A 23,621-nucleotide genomic window follows, 5' to 3' on the forward strand; every position below is an offset into this window, starting at 1 on the left:
AATGTAAACATTGATAGTAATTGTGATTTTAATACTGTTCTTAATAAACAAAAACAATATTGTATTAAATTTTTTTGTTAAGCCCATAAACCATTTTACAGTCTAAATTATTAGGCAGTATAGATTGTCTAAAATAAGGCACGTCGAGAATAAGCATAATTGTGTTTTTTAACAAAAGAGCGGAAGTATAAAAAAGAAGTTTGATTCCCGCTTAAAAAACGGTTTTGCCACAAAAGTAATGTGGGTAGCTTACTAGTCAAAGCTTTAATTTTTAATTAAACAATGTTACTTTTAAACTATGGTATTGGTTTTTATAAAACGAGTCCTTTATTTCTGTTATGCGATTAACACCATTTTTAAAGTTTTTTTTACCAAATAAGGCATACAGGAAAAATACAACTAAACAAAATAGTTCGTTTATCCTCAAAAAGTATTAGAATTTTTTTTTTTTTATAAAATCTACATTATGATATTATTTAAGAATTGATAATTCTAGTTTTACTTAATCATGTTTTTATTTACTGTTATATTTCATGGTTATAAATTTAAAAATTGCAAAACAGAAAAATTTGGGCGGATGAATATTTTAATATTACAAGTGGAAATTTCCATTAGAGACCACGTGGTTAAAAAAAGAAAAATCATTCTCTTTTTCTACATTTTTAGCAAAACAGGTTTCGTGAATTTTGTCTTTATTTTAGAAGATTTTTAGTTAATTTGACTGTACCAAAAATAGAAAATGGCTAATAACCCAAAGGTTTTTTTTGACATCACGATTGGCGGAGCTCCCGCTGGACGAATTGAAATGACGGTAAATTGTTTAGTTATCACTAATTTTTTTATTTATTTTTTACGTGCTTTTTTTACGACATTTAAGGACTTGAAATTTACTTGGGCGGAAACCTGTTAAGTGTTTATAAGTTAATATTTTGTTTTTATAATTTTCCAACTGACTGACATTGTTGACAGAGAAAAAAAGCTGTACAAACTTATGCTTTGCAATTAGTCGTTTGCAATTCTTACCTAAACTGTCAAAGCAACATAGCATTTTTAAGTTGTCAAGGTTTAATTTTGTTTAGCTTCGAGCTGACGTTGTTCCAAAAACCGCAGAGAACTTTAGAGCTCTTTGCACTGGCGAAAAGGGATTTGGATATAAGAATTCCAGTTTCCACAGAGTTATTACTGATTTTATGTGTCAGGTATAATTGTAAACCAATAATTAGTAGCAAATTGTTATAGTATTTATTTCTGATTTTTATTTTTTTAAGTTTTGCTTTATGACTGTGAAGGAGTATAAAAAAATTGTGACTTACAATGGCATAGTGTTTGGCATTGGCAAACAGGACTGTTTCTGTTTGAAAAATATTTTAAGTAACTAATTATACTTCATTGTTGCAAAGACAATAAATTATTCAGTTTAAAAGTAAAACTTATCAAGATTAATTGCAAATAAAATCTTTTGTAAAAAATTTTTGTTTAGTCTGCTTTGTATATACATGATATTTAAACTGATTAATTAAAGGTAGAAATTGGTATTTTTCGTGTTCTTTTTTTAGTTTAATTTTTTAAATTCTTATTTATATTTTTAATGTTTTAGCTGGTAAATATATCAACTATTTTTTTGTTAGTTGCAATTTTTTTTGCTACAATCTTTATACAATTTTAAACTGTTTGGTAATATAAATGTTTAAATTATTAATTTTTGTGTTGATTTTTAGTACAATTACCTTTTTAGGGGGGAGATTTTACTAACCATAATGGTACTGGCGGCAAAAGTATTTATGGAAATAAGTTTGAGGATGAAAATTTCAAACTTAAGCACACTGGACCTGGTAAGTTTTAACTTTTGAAAGCAATCTAAAAAAGTCCTAATTACTGATCGAAAACTGTAAATTAGTTTTAATAAATGAATTATTTTTAAGGAATTTTGTCCATGGCCAATGCTGGAGCAAATACAAATGGCTCACAATTCTTTCTTTGCACTGTCCAAACTGCTTGGTTTGTTTTTATAGGCTTAGTTGAATATAAAACAATAGTTTTTTCATATATATATATACTGGTGTATATATTTATCTTCGTTGTGGAAAGGTCGACTTTACAACCTAAACTTTAAAGTATTTTTTTTTACGCAATCCGGTCTCAAGTAAATATTATTGACTATGACTGCTCGAAATTTAAACTGCCGATTGCTTTTTAGCTCGACAGGAGTTGCATACCATTTATAGTGCGTCACTTAGAGGCAATATGTCATTAAAGCAGTAAGGATAAATCCAGAACCCCATTTAGTAAAAGCAAGGATTTTATTAGACTATTTTATTCTCGATAAAAAAAGGACAAGATAACGCTATTAACAAATTTTGTGTCTTGGAATCGAAAAACTAACTAAAAATGGGAACTTAAACTTAAAACTTTCATGCTAAGTTTCGAAAGTTTTGTCTTACAGTACATTCTTTTACAACAAAAGAATTTTTTTTAGGTTAGATGGCAAGCATGTCGTGTTCGGAAGTGTTACAAATGGAATGGATATTGTGAAAAAAATTGAGACATTTGGAAGTTCAAGTGGAAAAACATCTAGGCCTGTTGTAATTGCAGATTGTGGTCAATGTTAATAAGTTTTCCACTATAAATAAATGCCTCCATAAACTGCAGTTTGTGTTTAAAATAAATTTCACATTTTTAAAAAAAAATTCGATTTATAATCATGACTTAATTGCTTCTGTATTAACTTTTTGATATAAATGCTGCCAATAAATAACTGGAAAAAATATGAAATCTTGTTTTTGTAGGTTTGTGTGTCAGTTTTATTAATTTAACTTGAAAAAAAAACAGCAAATAAATATTAGTTCGTGAAAAAAAACTTTTCTTTAAAATATTTTTTTTGCAGATTGTCAGGTTAAAAAAAGGTTTAAAGTTATACAGGTTAACCGCGGGGTTTAATCATACATAAAATAAGGTATTGCCACAAGTTTTAGATTTTTTTTAGAAGGAAGTTAATGTAAAAATCATGAATATACAAGTTTTAAAATAAATTTGGAAACACTTGATGGTTAACGGCCATATTTTAAATTTATTTGTCCTCGATGCAAAATTGTCTTCCGCAACTTCAAGTTAGTTTCTCTTACCCTACCCAAGCATTTACATCAATAATAATCTTTTTTTATAAACAAAAAAAAATTGTTTAACGTCTTTTTTTACTTTTTTACATTAATTTTATGGTTACGTAATTTAATATAACTCTTATTCAAAGTCTACTGCAATGTCAATATTACTTAAAAAGAAACAAATGTAACCATTCACACTTTAATAAAATGTTTTACGATTCTTTAAAACGTTTTTAATTATCCACAATAAAAATATTTACCGCTATTTGTTTCGTTGGGTATAACCTCAAATCTTTCAATGAACAATGTATACACATCAAACATACTACATTAATTATTAACCTAACCACCTAAACACTTATAAGTCCAATGTGTATTTTCTCTCTTTTATAGGGTTGGGCTTATTTATTCATGTTATATATATTGTGCCATGCAAGTTTTTATAACTTTTTTGAACCCGTTTTATTTTTGTGGTGTTTTTGAGATATTTTTGGAGAAAATCTTTACAAAAAAAGTAAAAAATAGTTATTACAATATTATGTTAAATTAGAAAAAAAAACTAATAGGTAGAATTCTTTTAGTTTTGTTTAAATTAATTTTTTTGACAATTTAGTTAGACTAAAATATAATTCGAAGTTTTTATTGTCAATAAGAAGATTATTCTACAGTGATAAAATAAAACTTTAAATTAAAATATGAAGTGTTATTGAGTGGTAAAGTGTTATTTCAAGTAGTTGTCGAACTGTGGGTTCTCTTTTATTAAAGTGCATTTTTAACATTTAGGTCTCAATGTTATACTAGTTAAAATTTACTACACTTATTTAATAATGTTTATATTTTTAAAAAACAAATGAAGATAGATAAATATAAACATAATTTAGTTTTATATTAGATTAATTTATATTGTATATTATTTAGAATTGCTTATCTTATATGTATTAAACTGTACTGTACAAAAAAAAACTTAACAACAGTTAAATGAGGGTATTTTTTATTATCTTGTTTGTGGGCTCTATAAGTCACATAAATGCACGTAAGTGGTATATTTTAATTTCGATTAAATTAATTAGTTTACTTTCAATAATATTTAAACACTCATGTTTTGTTAAAGTTATCAAAACAAAACTTTTAAACTCCAGCTTTTTAAAGTTTCTTTTTGTTAAAAAGAAGACTATTTTAATTTTTTTAAATAAAAAAGTTTTTTTAGTAGGACAGTTTACTTATTTTACTTTAAACAATAACATTTTTTAGAGATACCTGTATTTCAACCCCATGACCAAGCCACAATGACAGGTAACCTGGTGGGAGCACAATTTTGTGAAAGCCTGGAAGCTAATACAGATATCTATACACTAATAGCTACTAATGGTGGTGTTGGTGAAACTTATGTATATGAAATCACTTCACCAGAACTAAGATCTTATGCTGAAGTAGATCCATCAACGGGTGTTGTCACTTTGACTAGAAAGTTTGATTATGAAGTAAGCAGTGTGATTAAAAATGCATTTCTTAAACTAAAACTTGACTTTTGATTTATTTTATCTAAAAAAGGTATCTACAATAATATGTAGGGATAAGTACAACTATACTGACTTATGCAAATTTTAATAAACAAAATTATAATTTTTACCAGATAACCAATAGTATTCAGAATGGCGTGCTTGTGAAAAGTGGTGCAGAGTCTGTAAGTTTTTTAACATCTGCTTTGCTTTTTACTTTAAAAAATGCATATTTAAAAAATTATTAAATAGATTACAATTTTTAACCAATATTTTGTTTTTAGGCATCAGCTGGTAGTTCTATTATCATTGTAGATGATAACGACAATGCCCCATTTTTCTACGACTTACCGTATACTGTACAAGACATTTATGAAGTAATAAATAATAAAATAACATGTCCAGCATAAACTAAATAATAATTATGTCTTCTATTAAGTTAAATCATTTAAATTTGAAAAACCTTAAACATATTTTAAAATTTATTTAATACAAATTATTTGTTTACCTAGTACCCATGGACAGCAGATGTATTACTTACAGTTAAAAGTCAAGATGTTGATAATGGAAATGCTGGAGCTGTGGATTTATTATTTTCTGTAAGTATAATATGTACTAAATGTTTAAGCAAAGCTAAGTTCACAGACCTAAAAAACATTTCTAACAAATTTATTTTTCATAATTTAAAAAAAAAATTTTGTATTTAGAATGATCTTGATATGCTACAGTTTGCAAACATAAAATATCCAGATGGAACCATAACTGCAGATGTAGTGTTGCTAGAAGGTAAACGATTAGATTTTGCAACGCTACCTGTTTTGGCTACCAATATTATTGCAAAGGTAAGTTATTTATTTATGACATTTTCTGGTTCGATTTTAAATTTATCTACTAACATTAGTTTTAGCCATGTAATGTTACATAACTTTTGTGTAATAAATTTTGATTTTAGGATAATGGGGATAAACCAGCAAGTCCACCTTGTGGGGGAACAAAATCCCTAAATACAACAACCTCTTTCATCCTTCAAGTTTTAGATGGCCCAAACATGCCACCAATATTTGATAGACCCTCTTATCAGTTCACTGTAGAGGAAAATGAAGATTTTGTAAGTTGTTACTATAAGTTTAGACAGTATTTTTACTTTTTATATTAAAGGTAACTTAAATGATTTACTTTTTATTTTAAAAGACAACTTGACATAACTCACTTGTTTTACTTCAATATTAAATAATGTTTGTGTTTTAAAATAGGCTGAGGAAGCAAAAGTAACAGCTAGAGACCAAGATTATACCTTGGAGTGGGCCATGGAATACTCAATACTAGGAACTGAAATGGATGGTATATTTTCCATTAACCTAACCACAGGAGTTTTGTCTGTTAATCAAAGTGCAATAGATAGAGATTCACAAACTGTTATTGACAATGGAGGTTTCTACAGGTTCACTGTTCAGGTGAGAAGGTTTTTGTGCTGTTTGTAATTTTACAGGCGGCACAATAAAGTGAATAGCACACTTTGCTTTATTGTATAAGGTCATAGGTTTAATCCTCAATGAATATATAAAGGAGCTATGAATGCTATAAAGTGTTCTTTTTACATCAGAGTTATATAAAATAAAACTCTATTAAGTATATGTGTAACTTATATTGTATATTGTTTTAAGTTCTAACATCATTTTTGTTCTTCATAATAATTTTCAGTTTTAAATTAATTTTAAATTACTTTTTTAAAACTTTTTACATATTTTGGTTTAGGCGGTTGAAGTAGTTCCCAATGAGAACACATTTTCCAATGATATTGTTAAATTTCCATTTAATGCAACAGCAGATGTTTCAATACAAGTGACTGACAAAAATGATAATTCTCCAATATTTTATGAGTAGGTTTTAATATGTTTATTTAACTATTAATCAGTAGATGGAAAGTGGTTGAAACACTTAGCTTCACTACATAATGCCATGCGTTTAAGGCATAGACTTAAAGCCTTACTTCTATGTTGAAGTAAGGTGCTTTAAACAGTATGAACTTTTACTGAGTTGAAAACCAAATAATAATCAGGCAATTATAATTAAAAAAGAATTAACTTTAGTCTGAGTCTAGATAACTTTGTTTTACTCTATGTTTGGCCATAAAATCAGCCTTTTTTGGACAAAAATAGCAATTTTATTTAAATTTAAAAGGAGTATTTTAATTTATTTTTTGTATACACTAGACTTGAAGACATCTTTTCTTTTGATAAAAAAGTTGAAAAAAATGTTTTCAATACCTCGATTGATGAAAATACAGCCAATGCAATTGCCTTACCTAATCTTAATATATTCGTCCAAGATATTGATGATGTAAGTAAAATTGGATTTATTTCTTTTAAAATTTTATTTATCATACAAGTAGGAAGGTAGCTTTCAAAAATTAAATAATATATATTTATTGACTTAGGTCTCAAGATAATTTTGTTAATAGTTAGGTGAAGTCAACATTATAGATGAGTTTTTGTTCATTATATACAGTATTAAAATATCAAGAGTTTTTGAACAGTATGTTCTATTTAAAAATCTCTGATACTTTTTATTTGCTATTCGGTTTTTACTATTAAAATTTTTTAATAGAAACATTTAGTTTAGTTGATTGGTAAATATTTAAATTTGATATATCTTTAAGCCTTCAATGGATTTGCAGGTAAAAGAAAAAAGTGTTTTAGGTAATTTTTACATTGCCCTTTTTTTGTTAAAAAACTTAAGCTTCCTTGAAAAAAGCTTTCTTTCCTATTTTTAAATCATTGTTTTGTGTTAATCAATTTTAATTTTTTTTTAAATCTTGTTTTATTTGTGTATATTTAAATACAAAACAACTATACTTTACAGACAATGAATGCTCAATTTGATATAAGTTTGGAGGGCAGTGGGGCAAAAGTTTTTTCAGTTTCACCCACGTCAGCTCAGGGAGAAGCTGTTGTTACATTGAGAGTAAGTAATTCAAGTGCCTTGGATTACGAAAAAGTTCAAGAATACACATTTACGGTAAGTTTAGTTATAAATTTTTACTGCTTTTACTATATGCGTTTTTAATAATGCAATATGCAAATGTACAAAGTTAATATTTAGTCTTTTAGTGTTATGTTTTATAAAAGATTGGTATTTCTAAAATATTAATTTATCAAAAAAAAAACATTAAGGCAAAAACAAAATTTTTCTTAGAACAGCATTTTAGAGACAATAAACATTGTTTAAATTCCAGCGGTCCAAACAAATCTGGTTATTAATTCCTTAAAAAAATCTAAAACTATTAAAATTTGCTAACGAAATTTAAGAAAATCTAAAATGCTTAACTTTATTGCTGATATTTACCTTTGTCTTTTGCTGTATAAATAATAATATTTTGGTTTTGTTAAAGATTGTTGCCAAAGAGGGAAGCAATAGTGCAACAGCAACTGTAACAGTAAACTTACAAGATACAAATGATAACTCACCTGTATTTGATGAATCGGGACCAATATCGGTCAATGTTAGTGAGTCAGCTTTAAGTGGAACTTATGTGACAACAATTACAGTAAGATTAACTTTTTTCTGTTTTTTTGGTAATTTTTAAAATGTAACTTAAATATAACATGCATTTAAATGTATATTTTTAACTAGGCTACACATAAATAAAATATTTTTGATAGACTTGTTTATAGTTAAAGAAAAACTTTCGTGATTAAATTTAGGATTCAGGATTGTGTTAGGGGAAAAAAAGTTTTAACTTGTGTGTATAATTTGTAGGCCACTGATGCTGACACTGGAATTAATAAAGAAATTACATATTCAATTGAACCAGACACACAGTAAGTTCTTTATTTTCAAGTCAAAATGTAATACATGTATGCTTTTTCAAGACTTAAGTTTTTGGGATGTCAAAGTTGTATAACATATATAAAAAAATAAGACAATAAAAATATTTAAATATTTTGAAAATTGAAGATTAAAACTTTGAAATTGAAACATTTAATATACCTTTGTTGTGCTATTGAACATGGCTTAATTAAATCTTTGTTTGCTTTCATTGTAAATTATTGAACAAAGGTATAATAAATCATCTTGAGTAATTAACTCAATATTGATTCGATACAAAGTTTAATATTATAACACCAATCAAAAAATCAGATTTTTTTTTTAAATTACAATTTTCTTTACATTTTGATTTTTTTCAGATTTGTTATAAATGAAACTAATGGAGTGGTAACTGTGAACGCGGATTTAAATAGGGAATCAATTTCAATTTATTATCTCACTGTTTCTGCCACTGATGGCCCGGGTAGAGTATCTATGACAACGCTGCAAGTTCAACTTTCAGATGAAAATGATTTGGCTCCAACGTTAGTTACCTTAATTTTATTTTTTTATAAATTTTATTTTTTTTTATTTATCAATTTTTAATGTAAAATGGCTGATTTTACAATCAAACTTAAAGTATCGTTTGTTGCTCTAACCTAGTTTTAAATTGATTTTGGCAGTTTCGGAAAATATTGAATATAATTGCCTGATAACATAAGTATAAATTGGTTTTAAGTTTAGCAAGGGGGCGTACCTGCATCTTGGCAAAATTGTTTTAATTACTAACTTTTATCTGTAGAAAAAGTTTCTTAATGCGACTTAAGTATTTAAACACATTTTTAAGACACTTGTTCAAATTTGTGTGAATATTCTAATGGTAAGTTTGTAATTCTTTTATAGATTTCAAAGGTCAGAATATTATGGAGTTATTAAGGAAAATGCTAATGAATTTGACACACAACTTTTGGTTTCGGTAAGTTATTTTTTATCAAGTTAAAAAGTTTATGTTTAAAAACTAGTTCAAATATTTAATATCATATAGCGCATGTGTTAATCTTTTACTACCTACCATTTTAGTATATAAAAATACACTATTTTATTTTGTTTTAACATTTTAACTTAATTACTTTAAATAAAATTGAAATTACCTTTTTTTCAGGCTACAGACAACGATGAAGCGGGCACACCTAATAGTGAGATAGTATACTCTATTATTAGTGGACCAATTATGGACAATTTTACTGTTGAACAACCAATTGAACAAGGAGGTGAAGGTATTTTTAAAGTTGTTGTAAAACGTTTTTTTTTAATTATTTAACAGTTGTGATCTTTAATATCCTAAACTGCTAAAGTTAACTTGAAACTGGGCCATTGTAACTGATGTTAAGTTGACCATCCTACATCAAGAAAAAATATTTTTCTGGTCTGATTTAAAAAGCAGAAAATAATATTAGTTATACAGATATTTGTCTGTATTATCTAATGACAATGTGTTTAACATTATCTATTTTAGTTAACTTCATTGATAAAATAATAAAGGTAAACTATTTTTTTGTTATAGTATGAACTTCTTTAATTTATTTCAGCTGAGATTAAAGTAAGAAACCCAATCAATTTTGAAGATTTACCTGAGGATATAGCTAATTGTTCTAACAGTGCAGTTGAAATTGTGTTGACTGTAATGGCTGAAGATCAAGGTAATCCTCCTTTAAATGGAACTACAAAAGTTACAATTCTAATTGAGGTAAACATATTTACACTATTCTTAGTTTGGTTAAAAAATATATAAAATTGGACATAAGGAGTTTTAATGTAAGGGGTTCAAATGAAGAGGTTCAAATGTAAGGGGTTTAAGTGTGTGGGGTTCGGATAAAGGGGTTCAGATATAATGGTTCAAATGTATGGGGTTTAAATGTAAGGGGTTTAAATGTAAGGGGTTTAGATAAAGGGGTTCAGATATAGTGGTTCAAATGTATGGGGTTCAAATGTAAAGGGTTCAATTGAAGGGGTTCAAATGTAAGGGGTTCAAATGCAGGGGTTCAAATGTCTGGCCACCATTTTTTTATATTGATAAGTCAATTGGAGACGATATAAAATAAAGTTGTTTAATATAAACTTTTAGGATGTGAATGACCATGCTCCAACGTTTATTGAATCTGAATACAATGCAGAAGTTCTTGAAAAATCTAAACAAGGAGTTGTTGTTGTAGAAGTAAGATATATTGTTTTCAATGTTCAATTTTTTATTGATAGTAAACCAGAATAAATGGTTTGATAATACACAAATAAATTTTGCTTTTTTCTGTGTTTTATCAAACCATTTTTCTATAGGCTTAAAAATCTTGATAATTTTTAAAAATATTTTAAAATTCTTGTTAAATAACATGAATAATTTATTTTGTACTTGAGTAAACTAAACTTTATTTGTTTTTTAAATACCGAATAAACTTTAGAGCAATTTTAATTAGTAAAAAGTTTGTGGAGCTATTAACTAATAAATATTGACATTATAAATTTATTTCTTTTCCTGTATAATTATTAACCTGATAATTAGAAATGTTTGATATTCGACGGCTTTAAAATTTTATTTAAGAGCTAAATAATAAAATTTTTACATTGTTGAATGCATGGAATTTAAAAGGAATTTTGCAGTTACAATTAAAATTTAATAATGCTTTTTATTATTAATAATAATGATTTTTAAGTTACCTAACTCTAACAATTATTTTTTATCTTTGATTTGGTCCATTTTTTGTTAGTACAGATTTATTTTACTTTAATATTACTTATTGGTTCAATCACTCATTATTTGCCATACTAAGTATTTGTAAAATTCTAATTAAATTTGTAGGTCCAAGCTACAGATGCCGATAGTTGTAGTCCAAATAACAATATTCAGTACCAAATTGGACCAAACAGTTTCCCTCTTTCCACAAGTAGTGCCTTCAAAATTACAACCAACTCTACTGATGCTGGCTACATCGGTGTATTAGAGGTAAGATTTTAAATTTATTTTAAAGCAGTTATCATTAGAAAGCACAGATTAGCAAATTTAATGTTGTTTTATTGGATTTAGACATTTTTTTGATATTTTTTGAGATCAGTTATTCAAATTATTTCTTAAAAAAACAGCTAGAAAAGTATGTAAAATTTATATAATACTACTTACAATTCTTACATGCGATATTTTACAATTTAAGAAAAAGGGTTAAAAAACACCTTTTAATTTAGTTTACAGACTTAAAAATGGTTTTAAATTTGAATGTATTTTCATACAAAACATTTTTTAGAGCAGAATTTTATTGTCATTTAACATTATAATTTCACATAAACTTAACACAAAAGAATTTTGCATAGTAAAGCCAGCGATAACGTAGAAACAGGTACAGTGACATACAATAAACACTACACACCCTCACTTCAAATATTTGTAGAACGAGAATAAAATCTTTTTGAAACTTAAGCAACGAATAGAAAGTAAAAATTTTAAACCAAATGTTAAAGGCGAATTTTAACATAGTACAAACATATTTTTTAACTTACCCTGACAATATGATATCCCTAAAACATATTTTTTTAAATAATTAGGTTTTTATTGCACAAAAATAGCTATACAAACTTTGATTTTAATTAATGAAAAAATATATTTATAAAAATATGCAAAAAGTAATTTTTTTTGTTTTAAATAATTTTGTAAACTTTGATATTGCTCGTTTCACTTTCACTAAGGTAAATAGCGCCAGTAGTGTCTACTTTTAAGTCATAAGGCGTGCTTAAACCATCAGCTTTTCTGTCGATCACATGACACTGGAACATTCCGTTTGTTCCGTCATAAGCGCTAACACGGTTGTTTCCCCAATCCGACACAAGCAATGACCCTTCTGCGGAATTAAGGGTTAATTTTCCGCCGGAAAGATAAGCGATTCCGCATGGGTTTATCATTTCACCATTGTTTGTCCCTGTTAATATTAATTAGTCGGGTTTTATTGAAAATATTATTAATTAAAACTTAGTACAGGATCAGCAAATTTAATAAAAACAATAAAAATCTGATCTGATATATACAAAAACAAAATTGAGAGTGGGAGAATACTAAAACCTTAAAGGCTAATTTAAATTTTAGAGTGTTTAGGTAAACCTCTTGAGCTAGATTTTAGCAAACATTGCGTAAATTAAATAAAATTTCACCAAAGCTTACTTAAAGATAAGTATTTATGTAACGTTAATATTTAAACTAAATTTTTAAAAATAAATAATTTTGTGACGTAACAAACCTTGTTTGCCGATTGTCATTGTTGGTCTTGTGTTTTTTCTTGCGTCATATGCAAAACAACAATTACTTTCTGAGTCACTCACATAAAATTGGTGATCACTGTTTTGTCTAAATCAATTTTTAATGTTAATTTATTTGACATTAGATAGGAAAAACTTTGGGTTCATCAATGGGTCATTTTAATAATATGCTCCTTTATAACTATAGTTTTAATACAAGTTACTGAAGCTTTTAATATACTGGGCAAGTGATGTAGTGTTTAAAACACTTGGCTTTACTTTATAAGGTTCTGAGTTTGGTTCCTAACTGCTTTAAGGTTCCTAACTCCAAGGATATAAAAATGAAAAAAAATAGAAATAATACCTGTAAGTTATAAATTCAGGCCATCCTATTTTTAAGTCTAGGTTTTTTGTTGAAGTTATTGAGTTTGCCACATCACCTTAAATGTAAATTTGGTTCAATTTCTGTCTAAATGTTAATTGGTTTTTAAAGTTTATTTTAACATATTAGTTTAAATAAATTGATATTTAGTTACCCATAATATTAAACTAGTTTTAAAATTGTTTTTTTGTCAATTTGGACTTACAGATAATGATTAAAACAAGTTTTTTGTTAGCTTTACTATTCTAAATTAAAAAACCTGTTCTTATATCAAACAACTTTAAACTCCAGTTGTGTAAATGTCTAATATCTGATGTCATAAAGGATTGGTTGTCAGGGTGCATTGTCACGCATCGCGGGTTTCGTAGCCCCGCCCTTTTCCCTATTTTTCTCAAAATATTTCCTTTGTTCACGTCAACGACAAATATTTTGCTTGAGCCGCAAGATGCACATAAAATATGGCGAGAGGTGTAAGATGCTATACCTCGTGGATAACCAGGCATATTTATTGATGATCTGTGTACAATTAATGAGTAAAATATTGGTTCATAAGTGGGTAAAATTTTTTTATTAATTGAGGTTGTTTGATTTGTTTTAAGTTTTAGTGAAAAATATTTAATTTTTATGGCTACAAACGCATATTTGCTGTGTACAATTGATTATTGGGTGATCTGCCGACAGTTTTTTTGGGGTAAAATATAGATTCTAAAGGGTTTTAATTTTGTTGGGTAATTTTTTCTTGTAAAATTTTTGGTTAGTTTGGTTAAAATAAGTCTTAGTTGAAATATGTAATTTTGATGGCTACATAATGCAAATTTTTTCGTTTTAAACTGAAAAATTTGGGGGCCTGGTCCCCTTTTTTACTGCATTAAGTAAATTTATATTAACATGTTAGTACTTATTTCCAACTATATATACATAATCATTAAATACTTTTTTATTTACTTACTTGTGTTTTCCATTGTTATCATAAACATCAATACAATCTCCATTACAATCTGAAACATAAATTTCTCCAGCTGTTTCTGGACCTGCTTCTGTGCCTGAAATTGGGTATATTTGGTTTTAAAATTTGTCAAACAATTTTGTTCTTAAACTTAGAATTTATAATTTGTAAAAATATTAATTGGTGTAGGCTATAAATTGTGTAGTTAATGCAATTTTAGCTAAAATGGGATTTATTAAAATTTAAGTGATTGTTTAAAATTACTTTTTAAATATACCTGGTGTTCTGTTAACAGCCACATATGGTACACTCAATGCACATTCACCATGAGCAATTTCTAACACTTTACCGTACTTAGCATAATCCCCCCTTATTAAACTGGGGCTCGGTGGTGCCCTGTTAAGGGTGTCATAGGCTGAGAAGAATGTAACCTGTGGGGCCCTGTAATAATATTTAATTGTTTTCATGTAATGTATGTTTGTCTTTTTAAGATTATAATAACTTTGTGATTTTATTTATCTTTTGTAAAGGTTTAGAACTTTATTTACTAAGATGTTGTTTTAAGTATAAGTCTCTAGCCAAATTATGTATAAGCTATACATAACCATTTGTTCCAATCACAAATACTGTTTTAGTAGAGAGTAGTTCTTAAAAAAGGTATTTTATACTGGTTTAAAATATACCTTCTTGGTGTAGCTCCACTATGCGCCCTTTCCTCTCTTAACAATTCCTTTTTATCAGCCACTGCTTTCACTTCAGTAACATTCACATAATCATCATCACTTTCTATCTCCTGGTAGTCCTGGCTATCAAACGTAGGACTCAAATGGTTGCCTAGCAACTTAGGGTCATCATATTCGACTGCACTAGGACCAGGTGGAGCAGTATGAAGTGTGTTGTAGGGTTCAGTGGTTTGTTCCAAAGGTGGTAAACTGTATAGACTGGCATTTAACGAGGAGTTAAATACTTCATCGTTTGCGTCGCTATTATCTTCGAAGCTGCTAATACTGACAGACGACGACGATTTTCGAGAGTTCGTTCGTAATGACGTCACAAGTTCAGTTAATGCGCTCACCATTGGTGAATTTGGTGGACTGTTTTCTTCCAATGGTGGTTGACTATAAATTGGTTCGTCATCTGGTTCGTTAGGTTTAAGATTGGTGCTCTCTGGTTCGAGGTCATCTGGTGTTTGGTCGTAAATAGCTTCGTCCATCTCAGTTGGTGTTTCATCATATATGACGTCAGTATCTGCGATATCAATGACGTCATTAGTTTGCGTGTCAATAACTTCTTTTATTGGGGAATTCTTTTCCATATCTTGCGGTGTTTCATCGTAAATGACGTCATCAAAAACATTTATTAGGTCGGTATCACGTGGTGTGACGTCATCTTTGGTTTCAGTTGTTACGTCATCTATTGGTATCGATGTTGGTACCTGATACCATTCGTTGATTTTTACCGGTGGATCATTCGGTATATCGTAAATAATGATGTCACCCCCATTTTGCGGATATGACGTCATCAGTTTTGAGTTGCGGCTTCTTCTTTGTGATGACGTCACGTATTTGTCGTCGTAAATTTTCAGACTGGTGTTGGATTTGCGCTTCGCTTCGTTTTTTTGTTTAATTTCATCGAGTAACTTGCGAAAGTCGTTGTTGTTATCGTCATTCGTGACGTCATCAGGCGTTTGGTCGTAAATTTGTTCGGTCATGACGTCGCTAGCATTATTTGCGACGTCACTAGGTGGTTGGTCGTATATTTGTTCGGTTTGTTCCAGTTGAGATCGAACGTAATTTTCCGACAAATTTTGTTCGTCGAAAAGAAGAATTTCGCTTCCCCTGTTTGTTGTCACCGAGCTAAAAAGAACTTTTTGGAACTGGGGAGAGCTTTCGTAGCTCGAATCCGAGGATTTAGAGCAACTAGGGGAGTACTCGGGCAGCTGAAGCGTGTTTTCCTGCTTCTTGGTCTTCTTCTTGCTCTTCCTGTCTCTTTTTATTTGTTTTGCTTCTTTTTTGGAAGTCGGTGTTTTAGGAGAAGGTGTGCGAATTTCCTTTGGGTTTCTCAACTTCTTTGAATCATTTCTTCCCAATTTTCTTTCCCGTTTTGGGGTCAAAAATCGACTGAACAACCCGGTTAAACCAGCACTCCTTCGCTCTTCCGTCTCCTCCGCATTTTCCGCAAACTTTTCCTCCATATTTTTATCATTTTTGATTTGTAGTTTTAATGGAGAAATTATCCTTTTTTGGCTTACGTATGTTGAATTATTTGTGACGACATTTGTATCAGGTGTTACGTCATTGCTGACGTCACTAGATTGGCTAGCCATTGTGACGTATTCATCCGTGACATCAGTTACCGACGATTCTTCTTGTTTTTTTGAAGTTTTAGGAAGGATTTTTGGACTTTGAATCAAGTTTTCATCTTTTTGAACATCATTTGGTAAAATATTTTCCGCAACATCAGGAGGTCGTGGTGAGATAAGTATTTGGGGAACGTTCAGCTCACATTTTGTGTCCATCTTCTCAGGTGGAACTACTTCTTTCTCGCAGTTCTCATCATCTGGTACCTGATCGTAAATGTCCTCGCTTTCAGTAACCCCCTTCTCTTCTATATCATTTGTGACGTCACAGTTGGATTTAGACTCTTCCTGGACCTCGTCACGTGCCACTTCGTCGTAAATTTCAAGTGTATCGCTCCCGGTACTTCCCCTTTTCTCTGGAACTGAAGATTTATTTGTTTCGTTATTTTTGGTATCTTCAGCAAGAGTTTTGTCTTGAATTTTTTCTATAAAATTTGTTTTACAAGGTGCTGTAACCAAGGTATCAATTTCTTGTATTTTTTCTTCTTTGATTACTGGGTTAACTTTTTGTTTTTGATTCTCAAGATCGTTCTCAGCCCGGAATTTTGTTATTTGCGCTCTGTCATAACCTAGCGGCGTAGAATTATCTTGTTTAATGATATCAGCGAAAACTTCGTCGATAAATTGGTATTCGTTTTCTTGTTCAATTGCACGCACGACATCTAGGTTGTTGTCCCAAGAAGTAGCGCGGTTTTTGTCGTCAATGATGTTATATCTGAAAAATAAACAAAAATTATGTAAACCCTTATGCGCTGGTTTGTAGTAATATAGTCACATCTTAATAAAATAGTAGTATTTAAATTTGTAGGCCTTTAAAAAAGCCGCTGTTTTTGATGCAATGGTAAATTACTATGGTCATTTTAGAGTTGGCAGTTGCGACTATATTATGACAAATGAAATTCAACCCGCAGGACGGACAATTAACTATAGTTAAACTAATAAAATGATCTCATGCTGTAGCGTCCTTGAGTAAGGCGTTATAAACGGTATGAACTCCTGCTGAGCCAGCACTTAACAAGCAGCATAATTATTGGGCAATTATAACCTATAATATCCCAAACTGCCACAGGCAACTCGAGACTGGGTCGGAGTAACAGTTGTTACTCTATGTTTAAGTCGCGCATTCGACTTTCCCACATCGAAGATAAAGATACATACAAAAAAAACTGTCTAAATTACTGGTTATTGAGATATACATTAACTGTCTTACTATACAAATAATATACAACGCTCAAAGTCTTTAATTATTATGCTTTTATCTAATAACATACCTTTTCCCTGAACTAGCTAAATGCTGTACAGAAGTTATTTATTAAGCGAAAAAAACGGTGTGCGTAATTAAAGGGTGTAACTTGTGTATTTAGTTTTCAAGTCCAATAAAATTTTCTTCACGGCCAATTTACCTAATATAAAACAAACCCTACTGTGACAAATTAAACTTTAAATCATCTTCGTATTTTCAAAACCACAAGCCTTCCTTTGTGCTTACTTTAAAATAGAAATATTTTACGCCTTATTAACTTCTCTATGAAACAAAATTATTCTTAACTTACTTTCGATATAAACCTTTAAAATCTGAAACAAAATTCCCTTGAACGTTTTAGTAAAACCTTGTTAGCTTAACTGGTTATGTATATACCGTGTGTTGAACATATGTTGTATGTAGCTACGTGGTATATTGAATTTAGTGCTTCAACTAAATTTCAAGTACTTTGTGGTATTTAACATTTTATTTAAAAATATGTAAGCGATTTTTATGGTTAAATTACCCGCAATTTTTTTCTTTAAAACCAAATTTTTTAAGCATTTTTTCTCTAACCTTCTTTTATAACCAGTGTCCTTTTAAGTTACTGTGACAGCATTTGTATCTGGTCTAAATGACTTAAATGTACCTCGTATTATTTTTGTAACAAAGTCTTTGTGTGTTATGGGAATACGCCTCATTTCAACCTTATATTTGTGGTAAATACTTCAAAGGGTGTTTACATATTTTAAAAGCTCTTAAGATATACGAACCAATATTATTTACTTTCTGTTTTTCGCACGCTTTGGTTTAGAAAAAAAGGAGGTATTGAAATACAATTTGTTTGACTGCCAGCCAATCCCTTTTGACCTCAATGTTTTGGGTTCGATTTCCACCCACAGCAAAGTTTTAGTTTAGTTTTACACAAAAGTATGCTTTTTTATGATGTAAACTATGCACATTAATATACGTTATATAATCATTTTATTACCTTGGCTCTCTGACGCCAGTAATATAACAAAGTTTCGTGTTTTTTTTGTTACTGATTTTGTACTTAAAAAACATTTTTACTAACACAAAAGTGTGACCTAAAATTCAGGTGTCGTTTAAATTTAAGTTTTTGTTTTTGATATAGATTTTTACCACTTATAACTATGCTGTATTGTTTTCTCACTTAAACGTTGGTTAAATATAACTTACTCGTTGTTTAAAAGTTGATCGTTTGTCGACTTTGTCCTTCTAAAATCAACATCCATTCCTCCGAAGTCGCTCACTTTGTCCCAATCACCTACGTCAGCTGACCTTCTTGGTTTTCTATGACGTAATTTGTGACGTCATTAGCTTTACTATATCAATAAAGGCACAAAACACAGTAATAAAATATAAAATCTTTACCTTAAAGCTCTACCGTTTCCTCCTTTTAAAATTCCGAACTTAGGTCTCCAATCTGTTTTCATTTCTTCGAATTCTTTAGTACCAAGTGTCCTCGATCCAGATGCATAACTTCTCTTGGGTTTGTTCTTGGGTAGTTTAAAAGATCGGGACGATAACTTTGTCTCGGCGGGGTTTCGTCGCTCCAATCCCGGTGAATTTCCAGCGGATCCACCTTCCCTATTTCGACGCCTACGCGTGTTAAGATTCAGCAACACACCGCTGACGTCATCAACATGAAAACTACCTGTCGATCCCGACGTCACTGGTTTCTGGAAAACCTTGGCGAGTTTATTCTCCTTGAGTTCGGTGCTTTTCGGTCGCAGACCTCTCATTTTAAGAGACATTGATCTTTTAACGCTGTTGAGTTTCTTGCCAGGCGAGAAATGTTTAAGGGTTTTGTTGTTTTGGGAAGAAGTCCTTTTCCTCATTTCATTGAATTCCTTTTCATCGAAACCTTCATCAAAATTTGGCGCTGATTTTCTTTGTTTCCGCACCGACATGCTTCGCTTCACGCTATTCAACGCTCTCTTTGGTGACGTCATCATATTTCTGACAGCCGCCATCTTGGATTCTTGTGACGTCATCGTGCTTTCGTTAACCACGAACGCGCCTTGGACTTCTAAGTGAATGGAACGAGATCGCTCTTTTGTTTTATTTAATCGCTCCTCTTCCTCTATGATCTGGACGTATTTTTGCTCTTCATCAATTGCCTTTTGTCTCTCTTCTTCTTCTTTCGTGATCTTTATTTTTTCCTTGTTTTGCCTATTTTGTTCTTCTTGTAAATTTTCTTCTTTTAAATTTAGTTTAACATTCTTTTGTTGGTCTTTAATTTTCACGATTTGCTCTCTAGCACCATCTTGTGGTTGGGTGTCAATAATTTTGGTTTCTTCTTTCTTTGCAGTGTTTTCTGGATGAAAGTTTGGTAATTTTGTTATTTTTATTGAAGATTGAGTGACAGGATTGATTGAAATTATGTTTTGTGTTTTATCGTTGTCATCTGACTTTGTTTCAGGTATATTTTCTACATCTGGCCTTTTGTTGATGTTTATTTTAGTTGCTTTTAATGATTTTTGTCGAACTACAGGCTTATTGGTATGATTTTCTCTTGGTTGACTTATCATTTTAATTTCTTCACTTTTTTTACTTTTATCATTTACTTTATTTTGTTTTAAATTTGCCTCTGTTGTTGTTTTATTGACAGATTTTGGCTCCACCTCTGCAATTTTTTGATTGACAGGTTTAAGCTTTACTACTGGGGAAATCTGATTATCATGTTTTATTTTTGCCTCTGCTTTATTTTGCTTAACAGGTTCAGGCTCCACCTCTTCTCTGCCTTGATTGACAGGTTTTGACTCCACCTCTTCTTTGCCTTGATTGACAAGTTTTGGCTCCACCTTTGCAGTTTTTTGGTTGACAGGTTTGGGTTTTACTGCTGGGGGTATCTGATTAAAAATTTTACGTTCAACTTCTGCTTTACTTTGATTGGCGGGTTTAGGCTCCACCTTTTTAGTCTTTTGATTGGCAGATAGGCCCTTCTCTTGTCTTTTTTGATTGACAGGGTTTAGGCTCTTTTCTTCTTGATTATTAGGTTTAACTTTCTTGTTAATATCACTTTTATTTACAGGTTTAATCAGTGATTTTTCCTGAGCATGTATAGTACCTTCAGATGTATTTAAATCATTGCTTTCATTGGCTTTTAAATTAAGTTGGTCGAACAGCGTATTGCTTGTTTGGTTTGCTGCTCTTTTAGGTGGCTCAGTTATTTGTATAATTGCTCTTTTTCTTCGCCTTGGCGCAGGGATCGGTATATTTTCACTAAGGTTCGTGCTGGAACGCGGCGATGGCGTTGGGCTAAGTCTGGATGAGTGTGAAGATTCGTTTAAGTCATTTATTTTGAGAATAACATTTAATTCTGATCCCGTCGACAGGGGGCGTTTTTGGAACATATTTCCTTGAGGTTGTTTATCCTTAACTGTTTCCGAAAACGCGACGCGTTTCGGTGACAGTTGTGTTTTTATGACGTCATTAATGTTTCCTTTAACTTCTTCTGACGAGTTAAGATTTCGGGCAAACGCGTTTAATATTTCGTTATTTGTTTTCTCGTGTTTGGGGCTTCCCAGTCCGCTTGATTTTCGACGAATTTCCAAATTTTCCAACAAGTTTTGATCATTCTAAAAAAATCAAAAAGAATATAAAACAAAAACCATATATTTAATATTTTAAATACAAATATTAAAGTCAGCAAATGTACAGTTTAGCTAAAACTATGTTTTTAATTGTAATTTAGACACATATAGTTACTAATAAAGATATTTATTTGTCAAATTACTTTAATATCTTCTTTCCTTTCTTTTCCTTCTAGTTTTAAACCTTCAAATTTTCGCAACAAATTGCTAAGTCCTTTCTTTGATGCCGACATTTTTAAAATTTTAAATAAATATTAGTAATATTCACATTATATTTATCAATAAACCGGATATCTAAACTTTTTATTAACCTTTCTAATAAGAAAACGTTTTTGTAACATTTAAAAGTTAGATTTTAAACCTTATTAGATGCCAATCCGTTTTAAGTTAATAAATTAAATTAAAAAATTAAAGTTGCATTTTTAAGAAAAAATTTAATTTTAATAAATATTTTGTTATTGTTAATCGTCGGCGTTTGATGTTTTGGGTTTTGGGCGTGAAATGTGACGTCATAATACAGCGTTTTTACGCGTGTTGGTAAACAATGCAATATTCGAGATTTCGGTTGAAAATCGAACGCTCTGTTGTTATAACATTATTACGTCACAAAAAATGCTGAAAACCTAAAAAAAATTATTTTTTTAACTTTATTTACACAAAACTTTTTTATAACTAATTAGAATAATTTTTTTATATCTCAAATTTGTAACTGTATTTTTTAATTAGCGTTTAGAATACAAAATACTAAAATAAAGCTTATTGGAACCAAACTTATATTAACCTTTCTCGGTAAATTTAACTAAATGTGGCACGCATAAAATGTCATTAAAACGCGGTAAATGTTACTTGTGTTTTGCTGCTTACGTGTTACTCAGGATATTCGCATCAAATTTATTGAGGAAATCGTCAAATTATGACAATTCTCTGCAAATTTGCACTTGTTTTTTCCTTAACTAATATGTGATATTTTAATTTAGAGACCCATTTGACCGCTTAAGGTAGGTTAGGGTCATCAACATTTTGCCTTTACGATCATCGCCAAAGTTCTTATTACTTTTATTTTTTTTTTTTTAAATATATATTTAATACTCTAACGCTAGATAAACGAAATTTTAACTTTATCATCACTATATGTCCAATTACAGATTGTTAGTGTTTTACAATCGCGAAAATAAATGCTTATTATTCTTATTACTTTACGGTTCAAGTTTTTTTAGGAACCGTAAACTGAAAGTTGTCCGAAAATACTAGCACTCAGTTTAAAAAAAACAGCATCTTTTCTATGTCTAAACTAGTTTTTCAAATACATTCTCTTTCGTTACGAATCCATTATTATTATGTGCATTGCAACATGTAGGCATTAACTCTTGAGCAAAGAGTGTGTTAACTACATAAACTCCTCTTATCCACTGTTTGTTTAATTGCATTCTTGTCCTAACCAACTAGAGACCGGTCACTTTTGTTTGCTCACTGCACCATATAAACTTTACTGACTCGTTGTATAGATCATAAAACTCAAATGTATTCTCGATTTTGTTTCGGCCTCTTATGTACTTGTGTTACGTCATAATAACTTTACTCTACCGTAGCCAAGCCCCGCCCTTTCTTCGTAGTAGATACCCTGTAGTCGTATAACTTCCAAGTTCTATTAATACGCGATTTGCATTTTGTAATAAAAAGTATTAGATGTTATATATTTATTTATCGTTGAAGAAATCGTTGGTTTATTGTAAAAAATTTGAGTTTTGAATTGTTTCTCCTTTCGTGAGATTTAATTTTCTCATTCTTTGCTTACCCACGGAAATACGCGTTTGATTGTTGTTGGTTTGTGATGTCATAATTAGAAACGGGATGTGAACAAAATATCGCATTGTTACGACACAAAAAAACAACAAAATTACCTTATAAGTCAACATTTTTTTCTACAATCAATTCGAAAACTACCTTAAAAAGATTTTTTTAATTTAAAATATACAAGCAGCATATATTTAATTAATACAATTCCTTTATTGTAAATATAAACAAAAATTTCAAAGCGCAATGAAGCTTCAAATTTTGTCAAAAGCTCAGCAAGTTTTTCTTGTATTAGATAACCAACCAGGTTGTATTTTATTTACAAATTTTAGGGAATTTATAAAACTAAATATTTGTGAATATTGTTAAAACAACTTTCTTTGATGTATTGTTTGTTAACTGATAAAAAGATGAAAGAGTTTTGATAACGTAAGCAATATGATAAAAGTGATACAAGTGAAATAAAAATAACATTTATACATTTTTTTGATTTTTGCAGTAAACATAAAGCAATTAACTAATTATATAAATGAGCAGTTATAAATAGTGTTTTATAGTAGTTTGATTTGCATATCATAAAGTATATTTTCGTTGG

At 29.8% G+C, this 23,621-nt stretch overlaps 3 protein-coding genes across 3 annotated transcripts in view; 2 read left to right on the top strand and 1 right to left on the bottom strand.

Annotated features, from left to right (window-relative positions):
* The first annotated feature begins 639 nt into the window (after nucleotides 1-639).
* LOC145763668 (peptidyl-prolyl cis-trans isomerase-like) lies at nucleotides 640-2,780 on the top strand. Its single transcript, XM_082575171.1, has 5 exons — nucleotides 640-811; nucleotides 1,080-1,199; nucleotides 1,736-1,832; nucleotides 1,923-1,998; nucleotides 2,477-2,780. Exons 1-5 carry the CDS (start codon nucleotides 740-742, stop codon nucleotides 2,607-2,609), a joined length of 498 nt encoding a protein of 165 aa, XP_082431297.1. The 5' UTR covers nucleotides 640-739; the 3' UTR covers nucleotides 2,610-2,780.
* Nucleotides 2,781-4,079: 1,299 nt separating this feature from the next.
* The window catches only part of LOC145741982 (cadherin-23-like), a 37,113-nt gene continuing 17,571 nt past the window's right edge, over nucleotides 4,080-23,621 (top strand). Inside the window, exons 1-19 of the mRNA XM_082559700.1 lie at nucleotides 4,080-4,134; nucleotides 4,353-4,582; nucleotides 4,735-4,785; nucleotides 4,885-4,977; nucleotides 5,113-5,199; nucleotides 5,308-5,442; nucleotides 5,553-5,708; nucleotides 5,854-6,054; nucleotides 6,356-6,480; nucleotides 6,814-6,940; nucleotides 7,463-7,618; nucleotides 7,992-8,147; nucleotides 8,360-8,421; nucleotides 8,788-8,952; nucleotides 9,311-9,383; nucleotides 9,570-9,684; nucleotides 9,997-10,154; nucleotides 10,533-10,622; nucleotides 11,262-11,405. Coding sequence (XP_082415826.1) covers nucleotides 4,080-4,134; nucleotides 4,353-4,582; nucleotides 4,735-4,785; nucleotides 4,885-4,977; nucleotides 5,113-5,199; nucleotides 5,308-5,442; nucleotides 5,553-5,708; nucleotides 5,854-6,054; nucleotides 6,356-6,480; nucleotides 6,814-6,940; nucleotides 7,463-7,618; nucleotides 7,992-8,147; nucleotides 8,360-8,421; nucleotides 8,788-8,952; nucleotides 9,311-9,383; nucleotides 9,570-9,684; nucleotides 9,997-10,154; nucleotides 10,533-10,622; nucleotides 11,262-11,405 — 2,379 coding nt within the window. The remainder of the gene's footprint in view (nucleotides 4,135-4,352; nucleotides 4,583-4,734; nucleotides 4,786-4,884; nucleotides 4,978-5,112; nucleotides 5,200-5,307; nucleotides 5,443-5,552; nucleotides 5,709-5,853; nucleotides 6,055-6,355; nucleotides 6,481-6,813; nucleotides 6,941-7,462; nucleotides 7,619-7,991; nucleotides 8,148-8,359; nucleotides 8,422-8,787; nucleotides 8,953-9,310; nucleotides 9,384-9,569; nucleotides 9,685-9,996; nucleotides 10,155-10,532; nucleotides 10,623-11,261; nucleotides 11,406-23,621) is intronic.
* LOC145763723 (uncharacterized) lies at nucleotides 11,780-21,465 on the bottom strand. The gene is made up of 10 exons (XM_082575233.1): nucleotides 21,376-21,465; nucleotides 19,008-21,217; nucleotides 18,813-18,926; nucleotides 14,694-17,084; nucleotides 14,288-14,451; nucleotides 14,014-14,107; nucleotides 13,324-13,580; nucleotides 13,047-13,122; nucleotides 12,685-12,791; nucleotides 11,780-12,369 (listed from the first exon to the last, which is right to left on the bottom strand). The coding sequence occupies exons 1-10, from the start codon at nucleotides 21,463-21,465 to the stop codon at nucleotides 12,092-12,094; spliced, it is 5,781 nt and encodes a 1,926-aa protein (XP_082431359.1). The 3' UTR covers nucleotides 11,780-12,091.

Source organism: Corella eumyota, chromosome 1 (assembly GCF_963082875.1).
Source record: "Corella eumyota chromosome 1, kaCorEumy4.1, whole genome shotgun sequence".
Lineage (NCBI taxonomy): Eukaryota > Metazoa > Chordata > Ascidiacea > Phlebobranchia > Corellidae > Corella > Corella eumyota.